General features: G+C 40.2%; 1 protein-coding gene across 2 annotated transcripts in view; it reads left to right on the forward strand.

Moving 5' to 3' along the window:
* The window catches only part of PCGF3 (polycomb group ring finger 3), a 71,193-nt gene that overhangs the window by 29,682 nt on the left and 22,545 nt on the right, over positions 1-18,966 (forward strand). For both annotated transcript variants that reach the window (XM_032767091.2, XM_032767093.2), the window contains 4 exons: positions 4,781-4,898; positions 9,297-9,393; positions 13,411-13,466; positions 14,617-14,727. In XM_032767091.2, the coding sequence (XP_032622982.1) occupies positions 4,790-4,898; positions 9,297-9,393; positions 13,411-13,466; positions 14,617-14,727 (373 nt within the window). In that variant the 5' untranslated portion in view covers positions 4,781-4,789. The remainder of the gene's footprint in view (positions 1-4,780; positions 4,899-9,296; positions 9,394-13,410; positions 13,467-14,616; positions 14,728-18,966) is intronic.

Genomic DNA, 18,966 nt, shown 5'->3' on the forward strand with positions numbered 1-18,966 from the left:
TTCACCCACGAAAGCTCATGCTCCAAAAAGTCTGTTAGTCTATAAGGTGCCACAGGATTCTTTGCTGCTTTTACAGATCCAGACTAACACGGCTACCCCTCTGATACTTGATTCCTTCCAATGTGCATTAATATGCATTTATTAACATTGAATTTACCATTATGTCCCCATTTATCTACCTTCCCTCTGTACTACCTCAGTCTTCTCAGGTTTGACTAATCTAAGTAATTGGGATCTTCATAATTTGACAACTTGTTGCTCACCCCATGTCCAAATATTTAGAAATATATCTGGCACTGGTTGTAGTACAGAACTTCGAGGCACACCACTGTTAACAGTTAGCTGTGTTGAAAACTGAACAAGCATGTCTACTCTTTTTATTCTCTAGCCAATATTTAATTTCACAGTACTCTTTTGTGAGTTATCTAGACTCCTTGAAAGTTCTAAGAAAGTTTGTCAACTAGTGTTGCGTTCTAGTTTTGTTAACATGCTCAAGGAATTTTAGTGGATTGGAGATGTGTAGTTTTCCTTTACAAGAAACCATGCTGTCTTGTTCTGCTTTCCTGTTCGTTCCGGGGTTTATTAATTAAGACTTCGTTACCAGAACAGTTAGTTAAACTATTAATTCATTCCCAGGTTTGCCCCTGCTGCATTTTTCTAGATATGGGTGTACATCCTTTGGTACCCTCTGGTTTTCTGGTATAATAGCAGATTTTAATGAGGTTGCATATTTTTGTTAGTATCTCAGCTGCTTCATTCTTTTACTCTTTCAGATCTGGTAGATGTGTAACACTTGGTCCTGGTAGCCTTTTGCTAGCTAGCTGCTCAGATTGTTCTAGCACCACTTGTTGCTCTTTCAGTGTTTTGATAGTAGCTCATCTTTACAATGTGAAGAATTCCCCCATCATTCTCTAGAGAAAGTAAATGTTTTTTTGCCTCAAAGTTCACCAGTAATTTTATCCTTATTAATTACTCTGTTTACTCCTTGCTGTTTCTGTGGACTCATCAGTTGTTTGGCTAGATTGCTACTAAAATACTTAGTCAGTCATATTTGTTTTTATGCCTTTGGCTGTTTGCCCTTCCAATATTTTCTTAGCCTTCCTAACTAACATGCTGTCTATCATAATTTATACTTCCTATGAGCTTCTGGTGTTGAATTTCCATTTTCTGACAGACTCCCATTTGGCTTGGTCAACTTCTTGAAAGTTGCCATTTCACCAAATTGATTTTTTTACCGTTCCACTTTGTTTAGTGATATGTGTGCCTTTGATTATTGTATGGCTACATGTAAGTTTACTTGCACTAGTTTCATTTGGCTAGCTTAATCATTTTTAAAATGCCCTTTTCTAAAGTTTAGTTGTCACCATGACAGTATGATTCTTCCCTCCTCCCACCCCTCCAGATGTGGAACCTAATTCTGTCGTGATCACCATCATCTAGTGGTTTAACAGTAGCTACAATTTGTACCAACTCCTGTACATCATTTTAAGAATAAGTCACAAACAGTCTGTCCTCTTTGGGTTGTGTAAACACAGCTGTCTTCTATGCAACAATCTTTTTAAGGAGACTCCTACTATCTATGAACTGCTAAATCTTTCAGTTGCTTGGAAACTAAGCTAGAAAATGAATATTGAAATAGGAGTAATCTATGCTATGGAATTAGGTTCTGACCTATCTGTTATACAGCACAAGTTAAATGCATTTTTGAAGTGTCCTTAACAGCTAGTCACTACTTCATTTGATTATGAAACCTTAGAATTCCATAAACACTTTTTTGTACATTTGTCTTCTCAGCCTTAAGAATTTGAAGTTCTTCAAGTTTTTTCTCATGTCACATGCTATGTTTTTACAGTGCTAGAGGTGAAATGCATTTTAGTGGCTTAAAATAGAGGGTAATGTACTTCTTTCAGTCCAGTTACTCCTCATATTGGTTCAAAAGCTTGGTTTCTGCTGGCCCATCGTGTTTAATTACATACTTGAATTAAACAGAGGGAAAGAATAGAAAAGCAAAGAGTGTAAGGTAGAGGTTAAACATTATCTTCTTGCTGTATCCAAATAGGGAAGCTTGCATGCGCTGAAGAACTTCATTCAGATTATGAAATGTATGCCAAAATAAAACTAAAATTTGTAGTTCTGAACCCAACACCGTCAATCATTTTACTGAAATGCAGTTTGGTAACACCTGCAGTGTGGGAGCTGAATGTAACACATGGTAAAACCAGTTTTTCTCCCTGCTTTAATGTTAGTTCTATCATTTTATTCTACCAATATATGTTCCTTTACAGCAAGAATGTGTAAGCAGGTGGCTTCTTTACCATGCTTAAAATTGCACAGATTTTAGCAGGTCATAGCTTGGCCCTTTCTGGGTCTGCTGTTTAAATAAAAGCAACTAAAATGATGCACAGAATTTAGCTTAAGTGTTTTCCTCAGTCTTGGTTGCTTCCCATATTCTGCCTTGTGGGCTGCTCAGTTCGCACTCTGGGTCCTTTCTACTGAGCCAATCCTTGCTCCTTAATATCTAGCTGGGGCTAACAAACTACCGGCATCAGGTCAGCAACGAAGTCACATTTTTTCCAGCAGGATCAGCTAACAGCAACAGAGGAGATAAATTATACTAAGTGCTCATACATTGAAATTTTGGAAAAAATTTAGTGTGTTAGAATATTCTAGGGGCCAGCATTTAAATCTAATTCCGTATATGTTGCTTGTATACTGTATGCTTATGGAAGTAAAGGAATATGGAAGCTATATAGCGTTGCATGCTGTAGTCTAATTTCAGCCGTGAGCTACTTGTTTGTGTGAGAGCCCTTAGTTTAACCAAGTTTGTTAAGCTGTTTTTTGACAAAATGCATTATTGTAGCCATTTACTTTGTTTTCTTGTGAAGTTTTTCTCCACAGTTCCAAAAAATATTTGTTTTGCAACAAAATGTATGTAGAGTTAAAAAAAAAAAAAAATTGACCACGTTCTCTGAATCCAAAAGCAATTTTTTTTAAAAAAAATACGTTATCAGAAATTTGATGGTGAAAGGTAATACTAGTGAATTACAAGTGTGGCTCTCAGGCTTTAAGTCCTCTTGATAGATATCTGTCATCCAAAAATGGTTTTAAAGGTGAAGTACAAAGTTCTTAAAATTTCAGGCAGACTTCTTGTGATTCCAGAAGAGGAAAAAGTACATACCTATTTCTTTGTATAATAGGTAGTGGTGTATTTTAACTATCAGAGGCAAGTACCATCCCCTAAAAAGGCTTTTGCAGATTTGTTTGCTCTGCAAGTGATATCAGAAATGCCATGAAAAATGGTTTGAAAAGAGTTATTCTTTTTTAAAATCCCTGTATTCCTTTCCTTTTGTTATGGTATTTGTGATCTCCTTCACCTTTTGAAGGAAAAAAGTGTTCAGTTCAGCTTTCTTAGGCCAGGTCTACACTATGAGATTAAATCGATTTTAGATACGCAATTTCAGCTACGAGAATAGCGTAGCTGAAATCGAATATCTAAAATCGATTTACTCACCCGTCTTCACCGCGTGGGATCGATCCGCGCGGCTCGCTGTGTCGAATCCGGAAGTCCGGTCGTCTAGCTGGAGTTCCGGAATCGATCTAAGCACGCTCTGGGATCGAGATATCGCGTCCAGACCAGACGCGATATTTCGATCCCCGAGCAATCGATTTTAACGCGCCGATCCGGCGCGTAGTCTAGACGTGGCCTTAGTTTCATAGGAGGCAACTTTGTTGGTACAGAGCTGATTTTATGTTTGAAGTCATATTTTTTCTTTGTGAGAACCTAGTTTTAGCTTTTAGGAAAACCATTTCAGTTTACTTTACAGCCACTTTATTCAAATACAATTTTTCTTCAATTTCTAAGTAAAGTTTTAACTATAGAGAAAATACGCTATAAATACAAAGTACAACTTGATAAATTTTACTGAACCAGATATTTTTATTGATATTGTGCTCTGATGAACTTTCTCCAGGGTCCACTCTTCTCACTTTCATATGCTTTAATTATTGGCTTGAATGGGATTACTTATGAGTAAAACAAGCAGGATTTGGCCCTAAAACGTAGTCTTTTTCATTGGTAAAGGAGCTCTGTTATGCACCATGCTGGCGTAACTTAGAAGAAAACTGTTAAGATCAGAATATCAACTCCTTCTACTTGCTTACAGAATCTGAGCTATATTAATGTAGTAATTACCAATCCCTCTCATCTACATTATTCAAAGTATAATTTTCAAATATAAAATAAAGGGTCATTGAAGCAACTAGTATGAAATCTAACCCATTCTTATGCACTAATAGCATGAGCTAAAGCCAACTGGAGTCAATGGAAACACTCCAGTTACTTTTACTGGAGCTGGATCAGCCCCCAAGATCATCCAGTGGAAGGCACTCAATAAGTCAGAGGGGAAGGGATAGCTCAGTGGTTTGAGCATTGGCCTGCTAAACCCAGGGTTGTGAGTTCAATTCTTGAGGGGGCCACCTAGGGATCTGGGGCAAAAATTTGTCTGTTGGTCCTGCTTTGATTTGAGCAGGGGCTTGGACTAGATGACCTCCTGAGGTCCTTTCGAACCCTGAGATTCTATGATTCCAACATGGTTTGTTTCACTGCCCATTTTTATCAGGTAAATCCTTTAAAATTATATCATACCCTTATTCCATACATAAAGTGCCAGTGAGCCGAAGTTGCATGTTGATATCCATAATACAAATTATTAGGTTACTCCAAGACTTTCTACATAATCAGTACACCTGGGATACTAACACTTGTGTGTTTCTTCTACAGACACCAAAGATGCTGACTAGAAAGATTAAACTCTGGGATATTAATGCCCATATAACCTGTCGTCTCTGCAATGGATACCTTATCGATGCTACCACTGTAACAGAATGCTTACATACCTGTGAGTATGACTATGATTCTATAGTGTGTTAAAGAAGATTAATGTTTTTTTTACATATTAGATACTTCAGTTTTCAGTTGACGTTTAAAAATCTATTGTGGCTCTGCCAAAACAATGTAAATTTTGGTATATACTTCACGTTTTAAGCAAAAATTATATTGTCTCAGAAGAGAACAAGAGAAGCAAAACCATGAGCCCTAGCTGTGTTGCACAGAGCTGAAACCATATACATGTATAATAAATGGAAGTGGTTTTAAAAAATATCTTGCAGTGATTTAAAAAAGTAGTAGTTATCTCAACAGCAATAACCAGATGGATTTTTCACATTTGCAATATTAGTAGTTAAAAAAATTATCATACTAAATACTTAGTAGAAAATTTGTACTTCAGAATATGAAGACAAATGCTAGAAGGACTTTGAATTGTAACTAAGTTGTTTTGAAAAAAACAAACCTTATTCTCTGGTTATAGCATCTGTTTAGAACTCACCCTAGTGAGTTGAGTGAGACAAGGCAGAGATCCCAAATTCTAGAGTATACTATAGGCAGTAGCAGCCATGAGTGCTAGTCGTTTTTCCCCAAACTTGTGGTCATGCCCTGCCCTTAACCTTAACTGCTTGCCTTTAAACCACCTGTTCAACCTTTTCTTCAGTTACTGCTCTAGCTCTTTGTCCCCTCCAGCTTGGGGTGATGCAGTATCTCTTTTTAGTGGTTTTTCTCTGCTTTCTATCTATTCTGATTATGTTGATAAGGGCCATCGGAGAGAGGTACTAGGATTAAACACCACCCAGTCTTGCCACCCTGTCCTGTACTAGTTTTTACTTCTCCCACCCCAGTGCAAGAATTTGGTTGTAGAGGTGGCCAGGGCTGTACTGTGCCCCATAACCCTGAAATGTTGTGCTGGGATCTGTTTTGATGAAGAGGTTGTCGGTACATTGCTGCTACTCTTTGCTTCATGAATTACCAGTCTAGTTTTGGAATGATTCCTCCCTGGTGGAATGAGTTGAGAATTTTTTTGCTGATCCACCTAGTATCATACTTCAGCAATGCTATCACTAAAAGGACTGTGTTTAAATGGCTGATTGATATGATCTGCAAGGCCTAAGGCTAGAAAGTCATGTCAAGGCTCATTTGATCTGAGGCAGGAAAGCCTTTGCTTGCCTGTAGCTCAGAAATGTGCATGGCAGGCAAGCGTGTTCCATTCACATAGGCAAGGCATACATATGGTCATTGCTACATATGCTTGCCAAGCACTATTTCTTGGATTGAGACTCGAGAGGAATACAGGTTTGGGGTGACAATCCTGCAAAACCTATATCTGAAATAAGAGAGCTCAAATCTCCAGCCCCTCGAGCTTTTGTGTTTTCAGGTATGTCAGTCGTTTGCATTGTCCGTGCTTTTGGAAAGTTTGCTTACTTCTGGATCCATCCTTTAGGCTTACGTTAAGCTGGACAGGTGATAGGAATATGTTCCCTTACTATAATTTAAAAACTACAACAAATCTTGTTAGTATTGGCATTGTTCATATTGCATGTGCTGTTTGGTGGGTATATGTTTGTCCTTTGGGATGTCTGTTGAGTATGCAGGACACATCTGTTGTAAAGTATCTTTAGAGGAAGGAAAATTAATTGCCTTTTTAATTTTCCCTTTTGGGAAATATTATCTTGGAGGAGGTTGTTTAAGGTGTTGGATTATTTGCAACATTTACACATATTACATGCTTTCAAGGCACTGACTTCTCTCAATCAATTCTATTTTTGTGTCTGGCTTTAAGTTTAAGGATTTTTTTTTTTCTGCTAACTGAGAACCAAACTGGAAGATTCCAAGGTACTATCTGGTCACTGGCGGGGTGGCTTGCATGTCTAGTTGCTGCTTATTGCTTTCAGGGATACTCAAACCTTTAGAATTTCAGGGATTCCATCTGTCATGTTAGGAATTTAAAACTAGGGTGAGAATCCCTGCAGAGGATCAGAATTATGGGGAAAGTAAATTTCCTCCATCTCTTCCCATGCTTGCTTCCTTCATATGTATCTTGGCATTTATAACTCTCCAGTCTTATGATTTGGCCAGGACAAACTCCAACAGATACTGTGTTTTGGTAGCTATTAACTGTCTTCTCCTGTTCATGCCTTTTCATTAACAATGGCAATAACAAAATGGCGCTTTTGTTAAATTGTTTTAATACCTCATCTTGTACCTTGGATAGCAGTGTATATGTCATAGAATGTCAGTGTTGGAAGGGACCTCAGGAGATCATCTAGTCCAACCTCCTGCTCAAAGCAAGACCAGTCCCCAGTTAAATCATCCAACAGATTTTTGCCCTGTATCCCTAATGGCCCCCTCAAGGATTGAACTCACAACCCTGGGTTTAAGCAGACCAGTGCGCAAACCACTGAGCTATCCTGCCCCTCCCTGAAAGCTGTCTTAATGTGTCATGAAAAGTTATGCTCCAAATACAGATTTTTATCTTCAGCATTCAAAAGGCTAATAAAAGATGAGGAAAGATAGATTTAAAAAAAAAGCCAGCAGGAATGAAAATGTAAGAAAAGTGGTGCAGGATATTGCAGTGGATAGTCACTGCTGTTTTCTAGTGGATGCTTTTTAAAATAAACCATTCTGAATTATAGTTTAAAATAAGAAAAAAACCTTACAATTGAATTTAAAGCTATAAATGATAGGTTTGATTCTGCTTTCATTGACTCATTGAGGGCAGGATTTGGGCCTCGTGGTTGCCTTCCTGGGCTTCCTGTCTGCTTGAGACTCTGCTAGTCTGGACCCCTTCCCCTGTGTAGAGTCCCACTGAAGCAGATTCCTCTGCAGGATCTGTGCTTCAGTGAGCAGGGCCAGGTCTACACTACGAGGTTAAATCGATTTTAGATACGCAATTTCAGCTACGAGAATAGCGTAGCTGAAATCGAATATCTAAAATCGATTTACTCACCCGTTTTCACCGCGTGGGATCGATCCGCGCGGCTCACTGTGTCGAATCCGGAAGTCCGGTCGTCTAGCTGGAGTTCCGGAATCGATCTAAGCACGCTCTGGGATCGAGATATCGCGTCCAGACCAGACGCGATATTTCGATCCCCGAGCAATCGATTTTAACGCACCGATCCGGCGCGTAGTCTAGACGTGGTCCAGTACTACTAGACTGGTTTTTATTGTTCAGGATAAGAATGCTGTCCTGCTAGTTAAGTCATTGACAACAGCTGCTAGCAATGTTATCTTTAATGTACTGACTGAAAATAGTGTAATACATTCATACATTACACCTTTGCTTTGCTAACTTTTGGCTTTTGATTTGTAATTATTCTTCAAACGTACATCAACTTGTCTGAGAGGTAGATGGCACTGTTTAACTGCAGAAAGTATACCCCTGTAACTTAGTCTTTGGAACTCTTATAGCACTGTTCGGTAAAAATAATGAATTAACCTGAGTTATTGGAAAGATGCTTGCTTACCCAAATTTCCCACTTTATATTTACACAGAAATTTTAGTAACTCAAAAATCATTAGAAAAGAAGAAAAATCTTTAGCTGGAATTTATCTATCACATAAGTAATTACTGTTTGCAGTGTTGTACTTGGGTTGGTCCTAGGATATTAGGGAGACAAGGGGGGTGAAGTAATACCTTCTATTGGACCAACTTCTGTTGATGAAAGACCAGAAGAAGAGCTCTGTGTAGGTCAAAATCTTGTTTGTTTCACCCATCTTGTCTATATAATCAATTACTTCCAAGTAAATAATTTTGTATGATTTTCTTTAAACAGCTAATAGTATTTGGTTAAAATGCGAAATTGTTTCTAAATTTCTGTAAAATGAAATAAACAGAATTATGTATGTAGACTTTGAAACAGGTCCAAAATCAAACTATTGTTCAGTGCTGTATTGTGTGTACGTTGTGTTTGGTGTGAGGTGAAATAGCACCTGAATGCCCTTTCAGCTAGGAGCTGCATGGTCACTAAACAGCAACTTCTCGGAAGGAAATATTTTCTTTGCCCCCAAGTTTATTTCCTTGCCTCAATTTCCTTTCGTTTACAGCCACAGCTCAAAGTTTCTTTCTAGCATATGGTATTTTGGGTTGCGTATTATGTATTCTAATAGTTCTGAAGTAAGCGTTACCTGTTCAGGAATAGGACAATAACATAGTATGTCCTTCATACGTTGTTTATAATCTACCATTGTTCTAAGAACTCCCATGAAAGATAATGGAAATTGTATGTTATTCAGTGGTATATTAGAAACTTATTTATATAAAATTTAAGAGACAAAATCTGAATTGTGTGAGAGTTGTTCTGTGACTATTTGTATGTAAATTAATTTCTTTTAAAATATTCACAAGAACACAAATGTGAACTTGTTTTAATAGTTTTTTTCTTCCTAATTATAAATGTGTCTGCAGTCTGTAGAAGTTGCCTGGTGAAGTATTTGGAGGAAAATAACACCTGTCCAACATGTAGAATTGTTATACATCAGAGCCATCCGCTACAGTATATTGGGTGAGTGTGCTGCATACAATGAAAATCACAGATAATTAAAATCTCTGCAGGTCATGTGTAGATATCTCAGATTATGGCACAATTCTTTACTAGATTTTCTTACTTCCCTGCTGTTCTTTCTTAAATACTTAAGTGATCAGCTTGATTTGAAATTAAAATAATGATTCTGTGTAAGCAAAGTGGTAGACTGAACTTAATGTGCTTTGTCAAATTTAAGAACAAGCGAAATATTTGTCTAGTTTTTACCAATTTCTACTGAAGTTTAGTTGGATTTAATAATTTCTAGTTAGACGTATCTGGTTCTCATAGGTTATATAGAATCTGTTTCTGATTGTGCGAATTACGTGTTTATCTAATATTTCATTATATTCACGACTGGTAGTTCAAATGTATTTTTTGTTATGGCAGATGCACTATGGTTTTAATGTTTTACTTGAGGTACTATTCAAAGATTGAAATCTGAAGGTGGCAGCAATGTCATTGTTTAGTCTTCTGAGTGACTATTAACTTGCAGGATAATCTAATTACACACAAAAGAGGTAAAGCAGCAGAAAGGTTAGACACTAGCTCCCGACCTCTTTTGGTTGGAGCCAATGCTTAAGGATTTGTACCTGCCCTCCTCCTATCCCCCCAGCCACTCAATGTCCATTCACAACATGCCCTAGCGTGGTTGTGGTATCCTGCCTGCATTGTCCTCTCTTTTGTGTCTACTGTATAATAATTTTGCAGGTTGTGCTTTTCCTTACTTTTTCTCCTACAGTTTCCTCTCAACTTAAATATTTCTAAGGCATCGGTCACCATGATAATCAGCTGCTGATATTTCCTCACGTGGCTTGTTCAACCTAAAGAACTGTACCATTGCAGCTTTCACTGCTGAAAATGCAGCGCTGTAAGTTGGATCGTGGCAGTGCATCCACACCAGCTCTTTCTTTTAAGGTGCATTTCTGCCCTGCCTCCAAGCAAAGTATTTGATGAAATTGTTAGTTGCACTACTTTGAATATGTATTTTAAAATAAAAAGCCGTGGATTTTGAAAAGTGTCGTCAACCCCCTGCCTTCCTTCCCCCCATTTTCTAGTTGATGACACAAATTGGGGGAGTGGTAAATAATGAAGAAGACAGGTCACTGACTGAGAACGATCTGGACCACTTGATGATCTGGGTGCAAGCAACAATGTGCTTTTTAATGTGGCTAGTGTAACCGCGTACTTCTAGGAACTGAGAATGTAGGCCATGCTTACAGGATGGGGGAGTCTATTCTGGAAGCAGTGACTCGAAAAAGATTGGAGGATCCTGGTGAATAATCAGTCGAACATGAACTCCTGTGTGACACTGTCCAAAAGGATTACTGCAGTCATGGGATGCATAAAAAAAGGAAACTCAAGTTTCCCAGAGAGGTTATTTTACCTCTGTATTTGGCACTGGTGTCACTGCTGCTGGAATCCTGTATCCAGAGCTCTGGTGTCTGTTGATTAAATTAGAGAGAGCTCAGGGAAGAGGCATGAGAATGATTAAAGGATTAGAAAACTTGGCTTAAAGTGATTAGTTTCAAGACGCTCTATCTATTTTGCTTGACGAAGAGAAGGTTAAGGGGGGACTTGATTACAGTGTATAAGTACCTATGTGGGAACAAATATTTGTAATGAGCTCTTCAGTCTAGCAGTGAAAGGCTTAACATAATTCAGTGGCTGGAGGTTGAATCTAGACAAATTCAGGCTGGAAATAAGGTGTAAACTTTTAACAGTGAGAGGAGTAACCACTGGAAAAAATTTGCCAAGGGTCATGGAGGATTCTCCATCATAAGTAACTTTTTAAATCAAAAATCGATCTCTTTCTAAGAGATTCTCTAGGAATTATTTTGGGAACGTTGTCTGGCCTGTGTTATACAGAAGTCAGACTAGATGATCACAATGGTTCCTTTGTTCAAGCTGCTGTTAAAGATATACGATTTTTGGAATAGAGAATGTGTACAGGGAGGACATTGTTTTACATAAGTCTTAATTCTGTTAATCACTTGTTATGCAGACCCATAGCGTGACATCTTCCCCTCCATAGACCCCAGTCCAGCTGGGAAATAGGTAACCCAAGCACCTCTCATGATTCAGAAATGAGAAGGCAGTTAAGTTTTCATATTTGCTTGCTGCTGTGGGTTGGTTACTGTAGATTGGCTGACTGCTTGACTATGATTCATTTTATATTGAAATACTCTTGGTGAAGTTTTGCAATCTGGAAATAGACTCCTCACATCCATGTTAGAGACTTAGCTACCTTTTAGTGTTCCATTAGTTCATTTAAACCTAATTGTCCTCCAGCTCTTAAAATATTGTTTAAAAGGTTGAAGTAATTAATGAACTGCTACTAACTCTGCTACTACTGTTTCTGTCTCCACTGGTATAAGTGTTCTCCACTGTTGTGGAGTACTACTGAGAACTGACCTCTGTTAGGAGCATACACTCCTGCTGTGGAGTCAGAACCGGTGCTCACCCTGGAAAAATTTACCATGTTAATGCCAGATATCAGCTGGGATGGGTGTATTTTTTAAATTATTGCACTGTTTTTGCTTAATATTAGAACTTGGTGGTATTGGTTCAGAGGTCTGGTGATATTCTGGCCCTTTCAAATGGTAACTTTTCTAGATAGAATTGCCCTTTCTTAATTTTTTTTCTTTGTTTGAACTTCTGTTGAAAGCAAATCAGTAGATTAGTCTCTCCAAGGAGGTTGAGGGCTAGAGGTTTAGGGTCTTAACCAATTTTTCTTTTTTTCCCCCCTCTATGCCGAGTGTTGGGCCACCTTACCTTTCTGCTTAAGAATCACTGGACAACACAGCTTCTAGAGCTGCTCATTGCTGCTCTTAAATTTGAATGGAAGTGGTTGGATTAAGAGCAATTTACTGCCTCTGCTTATAAACAGCCGAATGTATGGGCTGAACTCTGTTTTCTTGATTTATATGCTTTTCCTATGCATGCTTTTCTCTAGCTGTTCAGTAGAAAAGGAGCATATTATGGATAGTTCCTCCAGACATCCCCAACTGCAGGCTTGAAGGACCTGGGGATGTTAATGTCTCCTAGTGTCTCTGTGCAGTCTCATAACAAAATGGTCTATCTCTATCTATTTATATAGAAGTGTTGGTCTAATCCCATATGGGCAAATTCATTGCTTGTGGAAATGGGTAAATCTCTGTTGAAGTTATCGTTTCACCTATTTACCACCAGCAAAGAATATGATATGTAACTTCATGAAACAGCTGTGTATGGAGGAAAACAAAATCTTCTAGACTCCGTAGGGACCCTGTAATTTAGATAGTCAAGCTGCATAACATCAGAAACAGCTGGGACCAGATTCTCTGGTGGAGTGCACTATAACTAATGAAAATTTGATTTAAGTATTGTTCCACATATATGAGAAATGTACAGTTATTCATAAAGGTGTTTTTACCATTGCAAACCTTCAGTAATATCCTTTGGCTGATACCGTGCTGAATAGGAAGGCTGTGTTAAAGTGTATTTTTCCTCATCTTGAGCCAAAAATTGCCTGCCTTAGGTCAAAATTCTATCAAGGTATAGTAAAATGTGCATTACCAACGTGTGTAGCTTGATGCAGTTGGGCACAATTCCACATTCTGCTCTAGATGGATCATTCATGTTCTTCTGTGTTCCGTAAAGGGTGGACTTCAGAAAATTCACACAGCCTGTTAACATTCTAGTATATCATCCTCCACATCACATGGGTCATTTTGTTACCTCCTACCTCAACTGTTGGGGCTTTATCAGGCTTCCTTTCTCATCTTGCTCCCTCTTGTCCGCTAAAATCATTTTCTCATATGACATCTTTCTGATGTTCAAATACCATTTATAAATCTGAATATTATCTACTGTGATGTTTAAAAGTCTATATTCCTGTTTGCATAATCTATTTAATCTTGGAATCTTTTTCTTTAAGTGAGGTGACATTTAGAATAGAGATGATTGATTAAAAAATAGGAAGATTTCAAATTCTAATTGTTTTGTTCTTTTTGCCAGTCATGACAGAACAATGCAAGATATTGTTTACAAACTTGTGCCAGGCCTTCAAGAAGGTAAGTCTTGGTATGTCTTATTTTAGCTGTAAATGTTAGATTTACAAAGAGCTACAGTGCACGTTTAAGGGATAGCATAGGTTTTTCACCTGTCTGCTGCTTTTAGACAAAGATAGTGGTGAAAAATATACAGTGGAAGCATTTCTGTACTTACTCAAATTCTAGCACTGATTTTACTTTATCCTTCAAATATGTGATTTCTGTTAATGTTCAACAAAAGTAATGCTGACACCCAGTACTGGAAAATGTTCCAGTAATGAAAATTTGAGGATGTTTCAGGAAAATTTAAAACATTGTATAATGTTGCATAACACCTTAAAGGAAACCTTTTTGTGTTGGCATTATATTTTGTATGCACATTTTGTTTTAAATTCTACATTTATTCAGTCATTTGGTTGCTGCTTTCCCAAGTTGTCAAAAGTGAAGCATTTAACGCAGAGAAAGTGTTTAGTTTTAGCATAATTTTCTTCCTTTTGTTAGAGTGCCTTTGCTAACAGGTAACTTCTAATTTGTGTGCTTCTTCTCATAACAGTAATATTTTGACAATAATGGGTGTCTTGAGCTGAAGGAATATTCTATACTAACTACTGGGTCATTCTCATTTTTTTCAATAGTGTTTTACTGCCTTTCTTATGTTTGGGGTGGAAAATTTTCATTGAAACTAAGCTGTCAAGTCAAGAGGACATTCTCTCACTTTTAAATATGCAGGCTTAAGTAAAGAGACTATTTATAAATGAAATTCTTCCAGGCTAAAAATTAGAAGTAGGGAGAAAAAAAGGAAAATCAGAATCTCTTACATGTGTAACTGAACAGGCATGTATCATGTACTTCAACTGAGAGATTTGTAGAAGGATACATGGAAAAATATGGAGTAGCTTTAAATTCCATATGATCTGAAATCACAGAAATGATGTAATAGCAGCTGCAGAAGATGAGCTGGTTATTCTACAGCTGAATGACAAAATATGTGGTGTAGCTTGATAAAGCGGTAATTAGGAGGATCAGAGAGGCAGCCAAAAGTGAAGGGATAGTGGTGTTCGCACTCTTTTTGCTGGGAAGTGTCTTCTACAAGGAAGTGGGAGGAGTCTGAAACAATTTTATAAATGTTACATTGGCACTTATTAATGAAACTTTTTAAATTTTTAAACAGCGGAAATGAGAAAGCAGAGAGAATTCTATCATAAACTAGGCATGGAAGTACCAGGGGACATCAAAGGGGAGACATGCTCTGCTAAGCAACATTTAGATTCGCATCGGAATGGTAATTTATTTTTGTTTACTTTCTTTAGAAAAATGCCATTATGCTGCTAAGGTTATTCTAAACACCAATCATAATTATAGAAATTGTTTCATGGAGTATTGTACATTGTGAATGTGACTGCATTAAACATCTGATGGTGTTAAGCTGTACTACTCCTGGAGAAATTCTGTGCCCTATGCGCACACAGAATTCATGTCCCCCACAGATTTCTTTGCTTCCCTGCAGAAAAATGACTTTCTGACAGGGGAAGCAAAGGGAAGTTGCAAGAGTGGTCACGCACCTCTCCCTAACAGCTCAGGCACATAGTTTCGTGCAGCTGGTGGAGAGGCAAATCATCATGGTGGCTTCTACTCTGCACTGGGATCAGCTGCTAGATCCACCCCCAGAAACCTCCCCTGGCTGCAGGAAGTTCAGCATCCTCCCTTGCTTCCTGCCCTCATCACACCTCTGCCACGGGGAAGGGGTTACTGCACGGGGAGCTGCTCCTCTGTCCGCCCAACCTCCTGCATCTGGACCACTCATACTCAGGCCTCTCCTGTCAAGCCTCACCCCATATACCCAGAATCTCCTCTCCCCTCCCCACACCTCTCCATACCTGAACCCTATCCTGCTGAACCTCAGCCCCTACATCTGGAGACCCCCTGCACCCAGACGCCCTGTCTCTAGACCTCCACCTCTACACCTAAGCCACCCTCTGCACCTGGACCACCTCAACAAGCCCCCTCACTCCTGGAAACCCCCAACAAGCCTCTGTGCTTCCAGATTCCCTCTGCACCTGGACTCCTCACTGAGCTGTCTGCACCCAGATTGTCCCACACACCTGGATCCCCACACACTGAGCCCCTCTCCACTTGGTTCTTGTCCGCCTACACCTGGTGCATTTGGCATGGAGAGGCAGGACCCCGGAGTGTTTCTGGGGCAGGCCCAGCTATTGTGCTCTGTCAGGTTAGATGCAGCCTCACTGCCAACTTAGTGTCCTGGGACAGAGGAGGGAGGCTGTAGGGTGATCTCCCACCTCTGTGCAGCCAGTGGCCTGTGCTCCCCAATGCCATACTGGAACCTCCACATTTATTCTTTGACAAATAAAACTTGCAGAATTTTTAATTTTTTGGTGCAGAACTCCCTCAGGAGTACTATACGCGCACCTCCTGGGCCGTGGTGAGGCCGCTTTGCATCACACCACCCCTACCCTTAAACCTTCTTAACTGGCCATAGGAAGACCACCCCAGCATGGGGGATCTTTTGGAGTAGTGCTGCTGTAGGAGCTCCTGTGCTAACGTGATACTGGCTGCTAGCAAAGTTGGGTACGGTTTGGGTTATGGTCTGCTGATACCCAGTTGCCACCATGGACCTGTGGGACTGTTGACAGTTGCTTAAAGTAGCAAGCCCACGATTTGACAGAGAGCAAAGGTCACATTCCTGAGCTGTGCTTTCCGCTCATGCTATATCCAGGGATTTTGGCCATAATTTTGTTTGTCAGTAGAGACTGATTGTGCATGCATAATTCAACCTCCCCCCCTCCCCTCAAAATTTTCCATTAAATATATCAGAGGGGTAGCCGTGTTAGTCTGGATCCAGATTAACACGGCTACCCCTCTGATACTTGACACCATGCAAGGCACTGCATTTAGCCGTATGGAGTGGAAATCCATCAACCTCAGGAAGAAACTTGCACAAATACAGACAGATATCATCTTCCTTTCCAAATGCAAACGGATGGACATCATACCAAATGGACTAAAGGTAAAAAATCCACTGCTATCTATGCCATACTACCACAGACCACAGTGAGAGATTTATGCCTATACACTATCAAGAAACTGAGGAACCACCTGATCAGCATCCTATACAGCAAACAGGAAAACATCAAAAAAAGAGCTCTCAACCTGGAGAACTTTCATTCGTAACCAACTTCCATAAAAACGGGACTTCACTAAAATAAGACAGGAGATCTAACATCAACGCACTCACGTCTCTACAAAGGAAAAAGGACTGTAGCTGTCTAAACTCCACCTGCACATGGGGACACAACTCGTAGTAACCCTAACTCACCACCCAGCAATATCGTCATCTATCCAACTACAGACTCAGCCCAGAAGAAAAGTCTTGTCCTGATCTCAAGGGACTCTCTTTCTGCCCTGCACCCCCTACAACATGATACAGTTTCTGTGGAATCTGGAAGCCTACTTTCGCACGTTTCTACTACTCAAAGAATACTTCCAGGACAAACACTGAACAGTGCATGATACACAGGTACCCTCCCACCAACAGCACAAGAAGAAGAACTCCACATGGACTCGTCCTGAGGGTCGAAATGACAGTCGGACCTATACATTGAATGCTTCCGCCGACGTGCACAGCAGAACATCATGGAAAACAACACCGCTTGCCTCATAACCTAAGTCGTGCAGAACGCAATGCCATCCACAGCCTCAGAACCACCTGACATTATCATCAAAGAGCTGATAAAGAGGTGCTGTTGTCATCATGAACAAGGTCTGACTACCAAAAGGAGGCTGGCTGCAGACAACTCTCCAAACAAATTCTACAGGCCACTTCCCTCAGAATCCCACTGAGGAATACACTAAGGACTGCACCATCTTACTCAGGGACACTCCCTATCCTAACACGGAACAAATCAGACATACCCTATAAGCCCGACCAGGGTATTCTATCTACTACCCAAGATCCACAAACCCCGGAAATCCTGGACGTCCCCATCATCTCGGCATTGGCACTTCTCACTGAAGGACTGTCTGGATATGTGGACTCTCTACTCAGTACCTATGCACCAGCACTCTCCCAGCTATCTCCGTGACAAACTGATTTCCTGAGAAACTACAATGCATTGGTCACCTCCCAGAAAACACCATCCTAGCCACCATGGATGTAGAGCTCTCTAGACACTAACATCCACACACAGATGGAATATCAAGCTGTCAGAACAGTAATCCCTGATGATGCCACAGCACAACTGGCGTGCTGAGCTCTGTGCCTTATACTCACACACAACTATTTCAAGTTTGATGACAATTATATCTTCCAGATCAGTGGCACTGCTATGGGCACCCGCATGGCCCACAATACGCCAATATTTTTTATGGCTGACCTGGAACAACGCTTCCTCAGCTCTCGTCCACTCACCCCCTTCTCTACCTAGCTACATTGATGACCAGCTTTTCATCATCTGGACCATGGGAAGGAGACTCTGAAAAATTCCACCACGATTTCAACACTTCCACCCACCATCAGCCTCAAGCCTGGACCAATCTACACGGGAGTCCACTTTCTAGACACCACGTGCAAATAAGTGATGAGTACATTAACACCAACCTATATCGAAAACCTACCGACTGCTATGCCTACCTCATTGCCTCCAGCTTCCATCCGGGCAACATCACACGATCCATTGTCTACAGCCCAAGCACTGAGGTACACCGCATCTTGCTCTAACCCTCAGACAGAGACCAACACTACAAAATCTCCACCAAGCATTCTCAAACTACAATACCGCACACGAGGAATTAGGAAACAGATCAACAGAGCCAGACGTTGTACCAGAGCCTCTCTACTGCAAGACAAACTCAAGAAAGAAACCAACAGGACTCCACTGGCCATCACATACAGCCCCAGCTAAAACCCTCCAACGCATCATCAGGGATCTACAACCCATCCTGGACAATGATCCCACACTTTCACAGGCCCTTGGGTGCAGGCCAATCCTTGCCCCACAGACAACCTGCCAACCTGAACGTATTCTCACCAGCAACTGCACACCCATACCATAGTAACTCTAGCTCAGGAACCAATCCATGCAACAAACCTCGATGCAACTCTGCCCACATATTTAACCGGCGACACCATCACAGACCTAACCAGATCAGCAACCATCACCGTTCATTCACTGCACGCCCACCAATGTAATATACGCCATCATATGCCAGCAATGCCCCTCTGCTATGTACATCGGCCAAACTGACAGTCACTACGGAAAGGATAAATGGACACAAATCAGATATCAGGAATGGCAATATACAAAACCTGTAGGAGAGCACTTCAGCCTCCCTGGCACACTATAGCAGACCTTAAGGTGGCCATCCTGCAGCAAAAAAACTTCAGGACAGACTTCAAAGAGAAACTGCTGAGCTTCAGTTCATCTGCAAATTTGACACCATCAGCTCTGGACTAAACAAAGACTGTGAATGGCTTGCCAATTACAAACCAGTTTTCTCTTCCCTT

The sequence above is a fragment of the Chelonoidis abingdonii genome, chromosome 6 (genome assembly GCF_003597395.2).
Source record: "Chelonoidis abingdonii isolate Lonesome George chromosome 6, CheloAbing_2.0, whole genome shotgun sequence".
In the NCBI taxonomy this organism is placed as follows: domain Eukaryota; kingdom Metazoa; phylum Chordata; order Testudines; family Testudinidae; genus Chelonoidis; species Chelonoidis abingdonii.